Raw genomic sequence first — 16,573 nt, 5'->3', positions numbered from 1 at the left:
TGAATTATCTATAATATTTATGTATTCTTGTTCTGATTCTTTGACGTGCAGTTATGGTTCATACCATATCGTAATCAATTGTAATATTTACCTAAGACTCTGGGTAGATTGTTGGCCAAGAGCTCTTGATCTTGTGATTACTATGTTCTTGTTTGTTCTTTGATTTTTTTTTAACCCATATTTGTTCTTGAGCGTCGCCATATATACATATATATATATATAAAAATATCAAACAAGAAACAGAGTGGAAGGCTAGATCGGGAAAACATAGGTTGAGTCACTAAAAAGAGAAGAGTTGAAAAATCATTGATTGACTCCAAGCAATACCACTTTAAGTTACTCTACAAACTTTTACTTATTTCCTAAATCTCTACACTCTTCCATGATTGAATACAACACACACACATACTGTAATGACCCAACTACTCTAGACTTTTGGACCATTAACGAAAACTAACCATACTAATCCTTAATAAAACTTACATTGTGAAAATACCATAACTTTATTAGGAAACTTGTAAAAATAAGAGTTACTTACATAAAATGTCAAGTAGGATATGGGATCCCATTGTTTTAAAAACAAAACATAATTTAAAATAAAAAGGAGTTACATAGCAAGTGCGGAAAAATACATGTAAAACCATAAAAACAAGACTACATCCTCGAAATCGAACTCTCGACTCCTTGAATCCATTCATCACCGATACACATTCCCCAAGCATCCACGAACCTCACCGCCACTATAGCTATTTTCCTGCACATATAAACAAAAAAGAATGAGCCTAATGCCCAGCAAGGAAAAATCTAACACATAGTTCATATACATAAATTTCATAAGAAACATAAAAAGAAAAACATAACATTACACTTATATCATACACATACTATAATGGCCATTATTACTTGGGGTCCCATAGACCAAACAAGTCATATGGCCATTAGATTAGTGGGGTCCTACTAGCTAAGTAGGTTATATGCCCATAATCTATTTGGGGTCTTGTTAGTCATATGGGTCATATGCCCAAGCCTACATACATACATATCATATCACATTTCATAACATAAAAACATAAGATAACACATATAAAACATATAACTTATGAATTCTATCCTATTTTCCTTACCAAAATACCGGGATAAGAGGACAGAGTTGGGACTTGGAACACTCCTAAGAACCATTTGAAAAAGAGTGAGTATAGTGAAGAAGAGAAATGAAAGGAATGGAAGGAGTAAACCATTGAGAAACCTACTTACCAAAAACTTATGTGCAAGTTCTTAGATTTCCTAACCAAAATAAGAATAAGGTTAGAAGGCTGGTAAAAGATTATGAGAACTTTAAAGAAAATAATACCAATGAACTAGAGTGTGGAAATACCTTGAAGACTTGTAAGGCCAATCTAAACCTCGAACCGAAATACTATAAATCCTTACTTTCCCAAGTGTTTGATAAGATTATGATGATCAAGCTTATGATTTCCCCACCCAAGTGTTTACACTCTCACACTCACCTAGCAACTTACAGCCTCTGAACTTAGAGTAAAAGGTGAATAATGGTTGGGTACTAGGTCCTATTTATAGAGTTTAGGAATGAAAGGATCTTAATTTTACTTGAATAAAAATAATGGCTTTTTAGGTGAAAATAATTTGAATTGTTGTTCAGCAGAGGCTGAAGACTCGTTCAAAAAGGTGGTGGACTTATCAAGAGGTTGAAGGGTTGAATGGAAAATGATTTCAAAAACATTCAAAATATGCTGAAGGAGGCGATATATCGCCCCCTATAGGCAATATATCGCCCCCTATAGCTGCGATATATCGGCATTCGCTGATTATTTAAACACGAAATTACACATTTTTAGCTTAATTCAAATTGAGTAAAGAGCCTTGACTAAGCCCTTAAACGTATTCAAAGCTGCTGACTGACCTTAGAGCATTCAAACTTTACCCTTATTAAATTTAATCCTCAAAATACTTAATCATTAATCACCCATACATAACATGTGCTTAAAATCCTATTGGTTCTTATCCAAACCTTATAGTATAATAAATATTATCCTTAATATCAGTCATATTAATCAAACCTTAGGTTAAAATTAATATTCTTAAACTATAGGTTAAACTTAGAAAATCTACAAGTACTACTATGAGTGTCCAAATAATTCCCGGTCTGAACCAAAAATCCACAGTCATAAAGATAATACTATAATTACTATAATACTACTATCTAACTAGCTAAGTAAAGTTCTTGGACTCTACACATACATATATATATACTAGTGTTCAGGTTCCTCTGTACTCCAATATCTATTGAACTGCTTTATTATAATTACATTATTATATTAATTTAAATTTATTATTTTGTGCGAGTTTTCTTAAACCGTGTACTGTTTTTCTTCTATATGTGGTTTTTATTACATGAAAAATAATATTTTTGAAAGGTTAATATTCTCCAAAGGTTTTTTGTAAGAGACATTCTTTGTTGATGACACTGTGAAGTTGACATAGATGTTATGCATCAGGGAATTCCTGAACAGGCAGATGTTCCACCAGTTGCCCAAGTTCCTGCTCAGGTAGCAGCAAACTCCCCAGCAATCATTCCTCCATTGCAAGCATCACAACCTGCTGCTGCACCTGCTATTGTCCCTAATGCAAATCCATTGGATCTCTTCTCACAAGTAGCTATTGTTCTACCTCTTAACTTTCGAATTCTTCCCTCAGATAGATGATCCTTTGAAGTTTGAATTGTATTTTATGATTAGCTAATTAATAAAATATATTACTATTCTTGAATCAAGACCTACCAAATGTGGGTGCAAATGTTGGTGCTGGCAATTTGGATTTTCTTCGAAACAGTCAACAGGTACTTGATTTTTTTTCCTTTCTTTTTTTCTCTGACCCATATGGAGCTTTACTCTTTTTTATTGATGTAGTCATGGTTGAATTTTTTTTTTCTCTAACTTTCATTGTAGTTCCAAGCATTGCAAGCTATGGTGCAAGCAAACCCTCAAATTTAGCAGGATAGGCTTCTCATAAAGAAACAAAATGCCTGTTGATAGCTGGGTCATTTTGGTGGCAGACGGACACTAAATAGTACTCATGCTACACTTATTGTTTTGCAGCCTATGCTTGAAGAGCTAGGGAAAAAAAATCCACATCTTGTGCATCTCATACAAGAGCATCAGGCCGACTTTTTGCGACTGATAAATGAACTTGTCGAGGGAGGAGAAGGGTGAGATGAATGCAATTTTTTTTATTATTTATCAGTTTTTGTTATCTACTTGACACATGCTAATTTTTCATTTTTATTATACAATCAGGAACGTTCTGAGCCTGATGGCTTTAGCCATGCCACAGGCTGTGACTGTAACTCCTGAGGAGCGGGCAGCCATTGAACGTGTATGTTTCTAATCTTTGTTTAACCTCTGTGTAGTCCCTCTCTTGTTTGTGCTTTTATCCAAGAGCCAAGATGGCTACTCAAGAACATTTATTGCATTTTTTTTATTCTTAAACATATAATTTAGACGGTTGAAACCTTTACTGCACTGTTTTATAGTTAATTTTATTATAATGTTTCAGTCAGTTCTATGTATCAACAACCATTCAGATCAATCACATTTTAGGACCAAAATAAATAAATAAATAGCCAATTGAACAGAGGGAAAAACTCTAGTGATGGTTAAAAATATAGAAGTGGTTGTTAGACAAAATAATGCTAAAGACTTGGCACTTGATCATGCTATACATCTGTTGCTCGCTGGTATGTTTGCCAAGTGTTTGTGTATTGGTTCTGGTTCAGTTTTCTCACGACAATCACTTGAGTAGACAATGAGGGACTGCTTTTGAGACACCATAATCATAAAATCTTGGAACTCTGTTTTTTCGTTCATTTACACTTGTCCATATAAAAAAAAAACATACATATATATACCCATCTACATTTGAATTTACAGAAACAAAAGGAGGGCATTGCATGCGCTATTATAAACCAACATGTATCTGGGGCCTGTAAAGATATGTAGGTGGAAGGGCTGCTTTGAGTCTCGCAGGGACAATGCTTGGATTTTACCCTGTTAGAGTACTGCCCTTAGGGTATGTTCATTTCTTGATTCTTTATGTTATTTTTCTTCTATTTCTTATTTTAAAGTGTTATTTGTTTCATTTGGAAAAGCAGGGGAGGCAGTATTTCTGGGTTTTCAGCACTACATGGGTGGTACTGATGTGAGCTCATTTTTCATAAAAGACCAATATTTCTTTTTCAGCAAGAAATTAATATAGTTTGTGAGTGGATCCTTTAATGTTTCCTCATACTAATTTTGCTCATTCTCTTTTCTTTACTAAAGTGATAAAGTCAAGTTTTTGGAGTTGTTTATGTATCAAAGTTGAAACTTTGTTAATGATTTTATGAACCATCTTTGAAAAATAAAATTTCATTAGGGTGATAAATTCAGAGTAGTACAGACTCTACTGTTTGTTGAAGGAATTACCACACTTCTACAAAATCTCTTTGGAACCAGACTGCCTACTGTTATTGGAGGGCTTATGCATTCATGGTCCCTATTATATCTATCATTCATGATTCATCATTGGCTAGTATTGAGGACCCTCATATCGTAAGTGCAACCCTTTTATTCTTGAATAAGGCATTTCCTTTTCACTAAAGCATTCTTTTATGGTATGACTTCTTTGCTATCTATGTGTTGTAAGGAAGCTTACTTTTCTTGTACATTTTTCTAGAGTTTTCTCAACACCATGAGAGCAGTCCAAGGTGCTTTGATAGTAGCATCAAGCATACAGCTTATCCTTGGATACAGTCAAATTTGGGCCATCTGTTCCTGGTAAGATTTATCTGTCTTGGAATTAAAGGTAGTTGATTCAGGTATAATGCTGAAACCTGAAAACAACAGTATAATAGCTTGTGATTCTTGCTATTCAAATGGTTCTTTAGAGGGAATAAAATTTGGATGGTTCCTATTCCAAGGGTGAAAACAATGATTCCTTTGTTTTTAAGTGTCAAGTGCAGTACCAATCTTTCAAAATCCTGATATTTCTATGCAATTTATGGTATTGAACTTGGTTTGGTCACATTTTTAGTCTTACTGAACCATTTCTCTAGTTCAGACATGATATGGACTAGTCCTTTATGAATGCTGAATGGACATTTGACCATATGGTCCCCATGCATTTTTCTGTTGAAATATGTTTTACTGTACATTGGCTTTAAGGTCTGTTAACTATTTTTTGCACTTTGGAATTGGCACAAATGGGAATCTTCAATTTGTTGTGTTTTGATTATTTAAAAATTTGCTAGGCTTGTTTGATAGACTTGTTTTCTTGATAGGCTTGTTTGATTTTTCTATAAATTTTTTGGTTTACCATGTTCTTTCTATTGATATTTTTTTTCTTTATGCTCTTGGCGGTGTGTTTTACTTTAATGGGCATTGGCAGCTCATTTCATGCTCAAGAAACTGTTGTGAGTGGGCAATTGGAGAGTCGAGTGTGGTAAATACTGTTCTTTTCCTGTGTGCTGTGTTATGTTTGGGGTCATTTGGGACATGTTACTTTCTGATTCTTTTGAGATCTGCACGTAAAAGCCTCAACTTATTTGTTCGCGTACATTTGTTGAAAACATCAGGTTCTGGCCTTCGGGTACTGTGTGACTTCAGGCCTTCAGTGGAGTTTTGTTGTCTCAGTTCACATTTTGGTGGCATGATAGAAATGGAATCTGTCGAGGACGTGGCTAATATTTCTAATGTGTCTGGGATTACTACCCATTCTTTGTAACTGTACAGTCATTGCTGACCACTGGACCGTCTCCCTGCAACTGTACAATCATTGCAACGGTTGTTTTTTAATTTGGCAAATACTAGGAGCTTAGGCATATATGCACTGTCATGGGAGAATATTTTGTGCTGAAAGTAGTAACTTTTCAATATGTTGAATATTTAAGACTACTTGAATACTTAAAAAACATTTTGTTGTTGATGACAGTGTTGAATGTTTTAACCTAATTTGTGGATTGTTAATACAATGTTGAATGTTTTTACTTTTTGTTATTTGAAAATCAAGTTCATTTGATGATGCTAGTATATATTAGAAAGCTAATTTTAATTATATAAAAAAAATCAAAATATAATAGAATAAATTAGTGTTATATAAATGAATATATAATGAGAATATAAACTTATCTAAATATTAAAATAATACGAAAATTGTGTTATAATATCTATTACAATAACACTTTTATGTAAAGAATTTTGTTATGCAAACTTCATTATCTAACACAAAAAATGTGTTATACTAAAGTGTAGTATAACACAAATTTATAAGTATTGAAATGTGTTATATACTCGACTATAAATAATATAATTAAACACTTATCTATTTATTAAAATAACATAGAAAGTGTGTTATCGTTGACAGTATAATAACACATCTATATAGCAATGATAAAGTGTTATGTAAAGTACCCTGACCTACGATAACATAGTCGGTCTTAACACATCAAAAAGTGCTATGGTATGTTTTGATAACACATTTTTGGTGTTATTAAAAGCATTTTTTCTTGTAGTGAAGTGTCCAAAGTCAAAGGGGGTGGCGATTTGTCGCCACCCAAGAGGCGACACATCGCCTGAAGGCTAGGGTTTCCGTCGCCTGCTGTATTACGTAGATTTACGTAAATGCTCTAAATAATGTGTTTTACAAGTCTAATCCTATTGCTTGGACCTAATGACAGTGTCTACTCTATATATGGGTGAAAAACAATGATTTGGGAGACTTGATCACTCTCTCCAATCTCTATCTACCCTCTCTCTGTCTCTCTCTCTCTAGCTCCAAGAATCTCTAGTTTTCTCCAAGAACTCTCCAAGAAAGTGCTTGACTTGGAGAGTTGAAGGCTTGTTCAATCTCAATCCTCATTCCTCAAAGAGAAGGCGTCAAGCATCAATGGTTGCTGGGAAATAGAGTATTAGGACAGCGTTTCTCAACATGTGTAAGCCTTGGTTTTTTGGTTTTGATTTGCTTGAAGGATTTGCTCAAGAAAGTGATGGTCTTGCCTAGAGTTTTAAAGCTTCATCAAAGTTTGAAGATCTCCATTGATCTACTTGGGGTTGCAAGTTCTTTCTCAATCCTTTTTAAGTCTCTGTCAATCCCAATTTTGTGTAGATTCTATTTTTTGTGGTGGTGTTATCTCACTCTCCCCCAACATATGGGACATGGACAATAAGGGTGCCATGATCATATGTTGTATGTTAATGCTTATGTTTATGATTATGATCTTATGTTGTACATTTTTTCTTATGTTGCAAATAAGCTTATGTATTATGATTATATTAGAGAAAGGGGCTCTTATCATAAGTTCCATGAGATTAAAAAGGGACGAGTCTCACAAATGTTATGATTATTTTCAGAATGTTATGTATGAGTTATGATAATGCTATGATCATTATGAATAATATATATGGAGATTTTTTATTATGAGACTGATGATATGTCAGGTGGTAACATTGATAAGACTATGGTAGACAACTACGAATATTTATGATTATGTATATGTTTCGGGCTCTTCTGTTTGGCAGGTACAAACGTTTTTGTATATGTTAATCAGATTGTCAGCGCACAAAAGTAAATGATGAGAATAAGTTGTGTTTTCTCTTATTTTGATTATGTTTATGATACGTTATGATATGCTTGTTATGAATATATATGTACGATATGGATGGTTAAGCTATGTACGTAGGAACTCTTTGATCTTATGTTGTATGCTATTTTTTGTACTTCCTTACTGGGCTTTTTAGCTCATCCCCCTTACTTTCCCCTGTAGTTGTCTACTTAGTAATGTTTGATTTTATATGTGGAGCATGGTGTGGTGGGACCAATCCATTGTGAAAGTGCATACTACTATGAAGGGCCATACTACCAAAGAAAAGATCCTGGAATGCCATAGTTTTTATGTTTTTCAGTTTTTAGCTTTGTATTATACAAGAGCTTTGTAATTTATTTCTTATAGTTTAATTTATTACCCAAAGTGTATTTTGTTTTTTAAAAAAAATTGGGATCCCGCCCAAACTTTATTTTAAAACTTGTATTTAAAGAAATTTTCAAGTACAGTTTTTCCTAGATATTGCAACACATTAGGTCAAGAAATTATGGGTATTACAGTTACATGACAACAAATCATTATGTTGGAAAAAATTTAATAACGAGACTACTAAAGTAACATGGTAGTATAACAGAGAAATAACATGAGTGAAACATATGATTTAGGTACCAGATTACCATAATTTGAGATAAAAAAATAAAAATAGAAATAAGTAACCTAGTACTTTGTAATTTTTTTATGTCTTGTATCTTTTTTCTTAATTAAGTAACCTAGTGCTTGAGCAAAGAAATAATATGAGTGAAACATATGAATTAAGGTACCAGGTTACCCAATGAAATAACAAAAAAAAACTGAAATAAGAAACCTGGTATTTTGCAATCGATATAAATAACAAAGATAACAACAAAAAGTATCCTTGTATTTTTTGAACACCATAAAAGTAACCTAAAATAATTACAAGTATAACAAAGACAAACTTAGTACTTTGTAATCTAGAAAAGTAACAAAGACAACAACAAAAAGTAACATGGTACTTTTTGGAAATCATAACAGTAACTCAAAACTATTTACAAGTGTAACAAAGACAACAAAAAGTAATTTGGTATTTTTCAATCTATAAGAAAAAAGCTAAACTTTTCTTGTTTTCACGATCACAATGTATATGTAAATATATTTAGTTAAGAAAACAATGATGAATATATACATAATAATTTACAAGTTCATAATGATTTAAAGGAGAAGCAAGTGGTCATTATCGATAAAACTGAAATGAAGAAATCAAATCCAAGCTATAAAATATGAAGGAAACAAGTTGAACGATTGGGAGAAGTTGAGGAAGGTTTTGTTTACCCAAAAATGGACTACCTGATGACGTGGCAGGATTGGCCTACACGTGGGATACACATGGCAGTTTAAGTAAGTATGGTCTGTTCGACCATCGACCAAAAGAGAATTCATTCAGCAAGCAATATATTTTATGAGCGACCAATCTGGTCGCTACATTTCATTTATTTCCTTGTGATATGTAATTAAGCATTTATGTAATAATTGCCATGTCCATTATCATTTAGATACGCCCCATGTAGAACTCCTTAAGCCTATAAATAAGAATCAAAGGGCTCAAGAGAAGGAACTTTTGGATTTTTACTTTTGGGAACTTCAGAATTCTAAGAGAGAAATAGAGTGTTTTTATCCACCATATTTGTATTCATTCTGAAACTAGTGAAACTCGTGAGCCATGAGTTCATTGATCACAGTTCTTGGGATTTACGTTAATAAGAACACTAAGTGGACATAGGTCATTACCATCTTGTTGGGGCTGAACCACTATAAATATTTTGTGTCATTTGTCTTGTTATCTTGATTTCATCTTATTTTCTATCATTTTACTTGACTTCGTGTCATTGACCAATTTGAGGGTCAACAGGTTCCTTTATGATCTTGATCCACTTCACCATAATAGAAACAACCACAAAAAATCATGAAAGCCATAACTTCTATATATATAAATATCTTCCCATAATTATAATTATATATAGACCACAAAACTAAATTAAGCTACAAATCAAGTTATATATTTCATCTATATATTACATTATATATTATTTATGAATGGTATGTAAAATAATATTCTTTAAAAAAAGGTATAAAAAAATACACAATTACAAAAACAACAAAAATCTATAAAAATATGATGTAATGACAAAAGTACTAAAAAAAATAACATAAGTCTCTAAATACTAAACTAATAAATAAAATATGGGTTTATTTAAAAAAAATAATTTAATATGGATATATTTTTGGACACAATTAGCACAAGTTAGAAAAAAGCCACAACTTAAGAAAAATCTTAAAATACCCATATTTTGTTATATTATTTTTAATGTAATGTTTAGATTAAATAATGTAACAAAGTGTGTCACATATTGTAATATAATATATATGAGTGTTACATTTGTTGGATAGTGTGAATATCTAAATGTGTAACATATTTGGGTTACAAAATCAGTTACAAATTTGTAACTCTAAAATATTACCCAATAATGCGTAGATTATATGTTACACATTTTTTAGTTTGAATTTCACAAAGCCATAAGTGATATGGTTGTTGGAGATATGATTTTAACTCACATAATGTGTATGGAAGTTACAAAATCAAATGGTAATGAGTTTGGAACATTTTGGAAAAGTTTGGAAAATTGGGTGGGTGAAATGCTCTGTGGCCTCGGCCAGTGATTGCCCCAGACCACGACTTGGGGAACAGAAGCCAGCGACTGCAACAAGACATATCCCAGGCCGCGGCCAAAGAGGCTAACAACCTTTTTTTCCAACTTCAGTTTTATCCCATTTTGAACGTTTCAAACAACCAAGTAACTCCCAAATTTCTATTTTAATTCCATAAAACATCCAATTAAAAATTGGTAACAATCATTGGGGGTTGGTGGAATTTAAAATTCAATGGGTGTCTCAAAACTCTATAAATAGGAGTCTATTGCTCACTTGTTTGACAAACTATTTTTCATCCACTAGAGCACTTGCCTAGAAAATCACATAGAGGCTTGTTTATTCAAGAGAGCTATTTCCATTTTTGAGATTCTCTTAGTGTTTGAGATAGGGGAAATAAGTTTTTGGACAAAGGTTGTAAACCTTGTTCAAGTTGATGATCCTCAATGTTCTTCACTTTGGTTGTGTGAGTGAGAGTGTTTGTTTTTTGTTATTGTTCTTCTTTTTCTACTATTTCTTTTCATCTTCTTCTATTTTTTTTCCTATTTACACTTTTGGCTGTATCTTTTGCTTTTAGAGTTGTAATCTCCTCTACATCTTTTCTCTACTATTATTTTCTTTGTATTATTTTGTTATAGAGTTGTATTTTCTATTTTCTCTCTTCTTATAAACCTTCATTGAGGAAGGAAATCCTTAAGGGGGCATTTGGTATGGTATAATCCTAAGGTGGGAATGGGAATGTGGAGTCAAACACATATTTGGTATTTTATTTTAGACATTTTTAGTTGGGGGTTCATTTTCCCGCAGGGTCCACGCTACTTAATTTGGGGGTAATATCCATATTTGGAAAATATGTGAGTTTTATTTTACGGGTTCAGGCTCTCTTTATCAAAAAAAAAAAAGGGGTCTCATTTCATGAAGCCCTAGTCACCTTTTCTCTTCATCTCCTTCATCATTCTAGTTGAACCAAGTATGTCATCTCTCTCTCTTGATCTCTCTTGCTCTCTTAGCTGATTATAAATTTGATTGAGGTGTTTTCTAAGATGGGTGAATTGTTGTCTATGCTTCTTTGTATCTTAGCTTAACCATATAATTTTTTTTTGCGAAAATGGCTTGCTTCTTATCAATGCATATGATTTGTTTGGGTAATTAGGTCGACTCTGAGTTTAGTAATGGTCTTTCTCCATCTTTTTTTGCCTCCTTATCTTGTCTTAGGCTTACGCCATGTGTGACTATGGATATATGGTGTTAACTAACGGGTTCTCTTACTGAGACCTCATGAAATGAGCTATCTTAAATAAAAAAAGAAAATAGGTCCCTTTTATCATACATTGTGCTATGTTTTGTGTCTGTTGAGATATCTTGATATAAAATGGGTTCTATTTAGAATTTTCTTATGATCACAAACTGAGCTTTTAAAAAAATTTAGCACTCAGTTTTAGCAAGTTCAGTCTTGCTAGGCTATAATATATTAAACTTTAAGACAATGTTGGTTTAAGAAAACAACATCAATTGACGCTACTGTAGAACATAACGTTTTATACAAAACTGGTCTAGAATAGGAAGTTGAACAATACAAACCATGAATCTATCATGTTATGGTTTTTTCTTCATTGATATTCTACATTGTAGTCGCTAGAAACAAATAGTCTAAGAAGATTCTGTAGTTTTTTGAACTGCTTCTTCCTCTCGAAACTTCTTCAACAATGGAGCTGGTCTTACAACAATAATTTTCTTCCATTGCCTATCTAGCTTTCCGGAAAATCTCTTGTTTATACCATCCTCGATTTCTCATTCCCTTTTGATAGTAAGCATGTGAGCAATTGTAACATCCTAATTTAACTAGGACATATTCTTTGAATAAACATTTTAAATGCAAAAGAAAGTAGTCTTTATAAACTATCCGGATTTGAGTTCAATAAAATATAATGCCAAAAGATGTAATTACATAAAATATGTCCCAACATAAAATAATGTATTTCATAAAACTAATAATAAACTATGGTGTTCTTTGGATCGTCACCGTCCATGTGGTCCCCTCACAAAGCACGTACACTTTCTTGGAACGGTCCCTGCTCACTATGCCATTACATAATTAAATCTTGTCTGTGGAGAGGAAAAATGGGGTGAGCTAAAGCCCGATAAGGATAATCAAACCAAACATCAACATAAAAGCAAACCTCAAATAGCACAACAATAATCTCATATCATAGCAAGACATAGCATCATCATCATCATAAACATCATCACAATCATCATCATACACTAAACTAATGAATGCACTACACATGTAAATGAGAGATATAACTACGAGGAAGCTCTCATAGTCCTCTATACGACATCCATGGTCAACTTTGTGGATACCTTTGTCCACCTTTTACCTTCCTAAATACATGCCCTAAAACATATAGCATACAACATCCATTCCATAAACATTAGAAATCACGCAAACATGTTTAACCTCCTTACCTTGGCATGTGTGTGGAGTCCTTGAAAAAGGAGAAAGTGTTCCCGTTTAACGATCAAAGTTTATCCACAAAATAACAACAACCTTATTTAGACCATAACATGCTTAAATAGGTAAGTTACACGCCCAAGAACCTCTTTGCATGAGCCATGCAACAAGTATCCTTGTTTCATTAATCATAAATATCCATTCCCATAAATCAAACTTACCCTAATACCACACCAAACAACCTTAAAAAATAATCAATGATACCTTAATTAGATGTGTAGGCCGAACCACTATGAAGCACCACCACCTTAAGGATTACGAACCCTAACCAAGAATCATATCTCCCAAATAACCATCAAAATTATAAGAAGATAATGAACTTAAATATTAAACCATAAAGCAACATTTTACCTTAAACCTTTATTCTCTTTTTTTACGAAAAATCTGGAGCCCTCGCACTAAACCCCCACCTTCTTCTTCTTCTTCTTCTTCTTCTTCTTCTTCTTCTTCTTCTTCTGTTGTGTGAAAAATGAGAGATAAGCTCTCTCTATTTATATGCTCCAAGGCCACCCATCAACAATCTCATCAAATCCTCTTAATAAATGTTGATTGATTCCAATCTTCCATCACATAGCCTAATTTATTCCTAATTTCCCAATCAAACAATCCTAATTGATTCATAATTCCATTCACCAATGATTTGATCATATCCTAGTCATAATGACATGAACCCAGTCCTCATTCTAGCCATGCCTTTCAAAGACTGTCACCATCCATGACTTTCTAAAATCAATAACCATTAAACCTACTTGATTCTAATCCTAATCACCACCATAAACACATGAAGCTAGACTTGATCTTGCATTCTACACATGATTAATTTTCCATCATCAAATCAAGAGACAAACCCCCCTTTTATTTCACCAAATCAATCAAGAGCATCATGTTAGCTTGATTTTTGAAATTGGCTCTTCAAAGGCAGTCATTGATTCCACTTAATCATGGAAAAAATCTTGCCATTTACATTATCATCCTTATCCTCTTGAATTTTTAAAAATCAAGTTCACGCTTCCCTTTTATAGTTCAAAAATTCAGCTCGTAGTGTGAACAAAAAACTCTCATTATTTCACCACAATTCAATACAATCTTTCAAGCCTTAACTCATACAATCATCAAGATCTCACCACACTTCCCTTTCACACACACCACACGCCCAAGGCTTAGTCACACACACATGTGCACTTACTATCATATTATTATATCAAGGCATAAATAAGTAAATAAAATAAAGGTAAATAAATAACTACATAAATAAATAAATAAAATAATAACTATTATAGTAAATAAGGTGACAACTAATTAAACAAGTAAACAAGACAATATATAAGAATATTAAAATAAAATAATTAAATTCAAAATAACTGAGTTAAACAACAATTAAATAAAGTAAAATAAACAATAATTAAAATGTGTGTCCGAATATTAGAGCAATATATTTGACATAACCAACTTTGCATAACCAGTACACCATTACACAAAAATAAACATCTAGTATTCAAGGGTAGTATAAAACAACAGTAAATGGAAGCATAATAAACATGCTAACCAATTTTTCTTTCATATTGAGTACTAGGAAATGGTGTTGTGTGGTCTAATCAATTTAAAGTTGTTGTGAAAGATTAATTTTGAGTAATATATATCTTACAAGGCTCACAATGCATTTGGTCTGATTTTCAATGACTACATTTTTTTATCTCACACTCTTGCCTCTTTATCGTTTAAAGACTAAAGTATAGTAGTTTTCATATATATTAAGATGAGTATATTAATCAAATCAAAAGGTGTGATGTGTTGGGCAATTGTAGTTGTGGATAGGTTTTTTTTTTTTTAAAAGATATATATATATATATCAAGATTTTATTAAGGAAACCAACTTGGAGTGATACACAGTAGTGGAGCTTACTGTATTCGTTTTTGGGTTGTTATACTTTATTTTTAACTGTATTTTGTGATATCTTCTACTATGTGTGCCTCTGATTCTTCTTTTCTTTCTACCTATATGGATGTAGCGTCTCAAAATTTTACTTAGCTAGATAGTAGTGGTAGTTAGTAATAGTTTGTAGTATTTTAGTTTTCGTGGATATTAGTTCAAGCCGGGATATTATTGGAAACTCATAGAAATAGTTATGGATTTTATAAGTTTAACCTATAGTTTAGAAATATTAATTATAACATAAGGTTTGATTAATATAGCTGGTCCAAAAAATATTATTTATTATAACCTAAAGTTTAGATAGAATAATTAAGAGCATGACACTTGTCACAAGTATGTTTATTTAAGGATTTAAGGATTTTAGATGAATTAATTAATAATGGATGAATCTAGAAGCTCTAGAACCTTCCAGCAGCTGTTAGGATTACGTTTTACTTAGTCGAAGTTGTTTAAACAAATTCAAAATATGCTGAAAGAGTGCAAAACATGTTTAAAATATCATCGTATGCTGATATATCGCAACCATAGGGGCCGATATGTCGCCAACAGAAGATACAGAAAAGATGTTGACCTCGCACGAACGAAACCACGAAAGCTCGAGGCATAGGCTTAGGCGATATATCGCCTAGGGTAGGGCGATATATCGGCCCTTGGGTCAGTTTTTGAAACATCGTGGAATCCGAGCAAGAAACAACCCTTAACCACTTGGACTTGCTCTTGAACGTTTTTGACCGAGTTTTGGGCGTCTGTTGAAACGAAAATTCAAATCTTTTCAATTTATATTCATTTATTTATTCATTTTAAAATGGGGCTAGTTTCACTCCTTGAACTCTATAAATAGGACCTAGTACTCAGCCATTTCACTCATCATTCAAGCATTCTTTAGAGCCTCCAAGCTGCTAAGTTTACTCTAGAGAGAAAACACTAGGGTTTGGGATTTAAAAGCTTTGCAATCTAAGCTTTATAAACACTTAGGAAGTAAGATAGAGTGATATATCAGTATCGAGGTGTAGATCTGTAGTGCACCAAAATTTTTTGTTTTAGATTATTTAAATTTTGTGGTTTATTTTATTTAAATGTTAAGTGTGATGAATTGTTTTATTTAAATGTTGTTTATTTTATTTAGTTGTTGTTTGTTTTATTTGATTGTTTGTTATTTTATTTAATTGTTAGAATTGTTGGTATAATCTTTTGGAATTTAAATTTGTTAATTGTTTGTTTGGTTAATTAATTTAATAAGTGAATAATTGTGTAACATGTTTACTTTACTATTAGTGTTATATTTTAAATAAGTGTGACAATTGAGGTAATTATGTGAGTTTTGGTTGAATGCACTAAGGTGCATGGTAGATAGTGATGCACCCTAGTGTTTTAGTGTGTGCTAGTATATGGTAATAAGGTGCACATGTGTGAATTTTCTACACATTTTAAATTACCATATATTATATATAATTGATTGATTTTATTTAGATGATAGAAAAAATAATAATAAAGGATATGGCAAGTAAGTGGACGTGTGGTGTAGAGATATGGAGTGATATATTTTTTTTCCATTATTTTCTAAGGTAAATAAAGTTAATTGGATGAGGATAGACATTTTGGGAAACTACCATTTGACTCCAATATTTTATAATAAAAGAAAAATAAAAGGAATTAAAAGAAAATAAAATGAAGAAAGGAAACTTACCTTTTTTCTTTTATTTGGTCATTATGAGAGAATGGAAATAAAGGGGAAAGGAAAGGAAGAGGAGGGCATTCTTGTGTGGCTGTCGTGACCTAGAGAGAGAGAGTGTGGCGTGTAGAGAGA

The 16,573-nt window shown here is 32.4% G+C and overlaps 1 protein-coding gene across 1 annotated transcript; it reads left to right on the top strand.

Moving 5' to 3' along the window:
• The first annotated feature begins 2,507 nt into the window (after nucleotides 1–2,507).
• On the top strand, nucleotides 2,508–3,841 carry LOC133779788 (ubiquitin receptor RAD23c-like). The gene is made up of 5 exons (XM_062219699.1): nucleotides 2,508–2,668; nucleotides 2,788–2,857; nucleotides 2,967–3,006; nucleotides 3,109–3,226; nucleotides 3,315–3,841. Exons 1-5 carry the CDS (start codon nucleotides 2,508–2,510, stop codon nucleotides 3,403–3,405), a joined length of 480 nt encoding a protein of 159 aa, XP_062075683.1. The 3' UTR covers nucleotides 3,406–3,841.
• Nucleotides 3,842–16,573: the final 12,732 nt, after the last annotated feature.

This window comes from Humulus lupulus, chromosome 5 (assembly GCF_963169125.1).
Source record: "Humulus lupulus chromosome 5, drHumLupu1.1, whole genome shotgun sequence".
NCBI classification, from domain to species: domain Eukaryota; kingdom Viridiplantae; phylum Streptophyta; class Magnoliopsida; order Rosales; family Cannabaceae; genus Humulus; species Humulus lupulus.
This window is presented reverse-complemented; position numbering and strand designations above follow the sequence as displayed.

What these genes read in the sequence shown, in the direction of transcription:
- LOC133779788 (XM_062219699.1), top strand. Translation starts at nt 2,508, where the DNA reads ATGCATCAGGGAATTCCTGAACAGGCAGATGTTCCACCAGTTGCCCAA. An exon ending in AATCCATTGGATCTCTTCTC is followed by an intron (nt 2,669 to 2,787) that starts ACAAGTAGCTAT and finishes ACTATTCTTGAA; the next exon opens with TCAAGACCTACCAAATGTGG. An exon ending in CTTGTCGAGGGAGGAGAAGG is followed by an intron (nt 3,227 to 3,314) that starts GTGAGATGAATG and finishes TTATACAATCAG; the next exon opens with GAACGTTCTGAGCCTGATGG.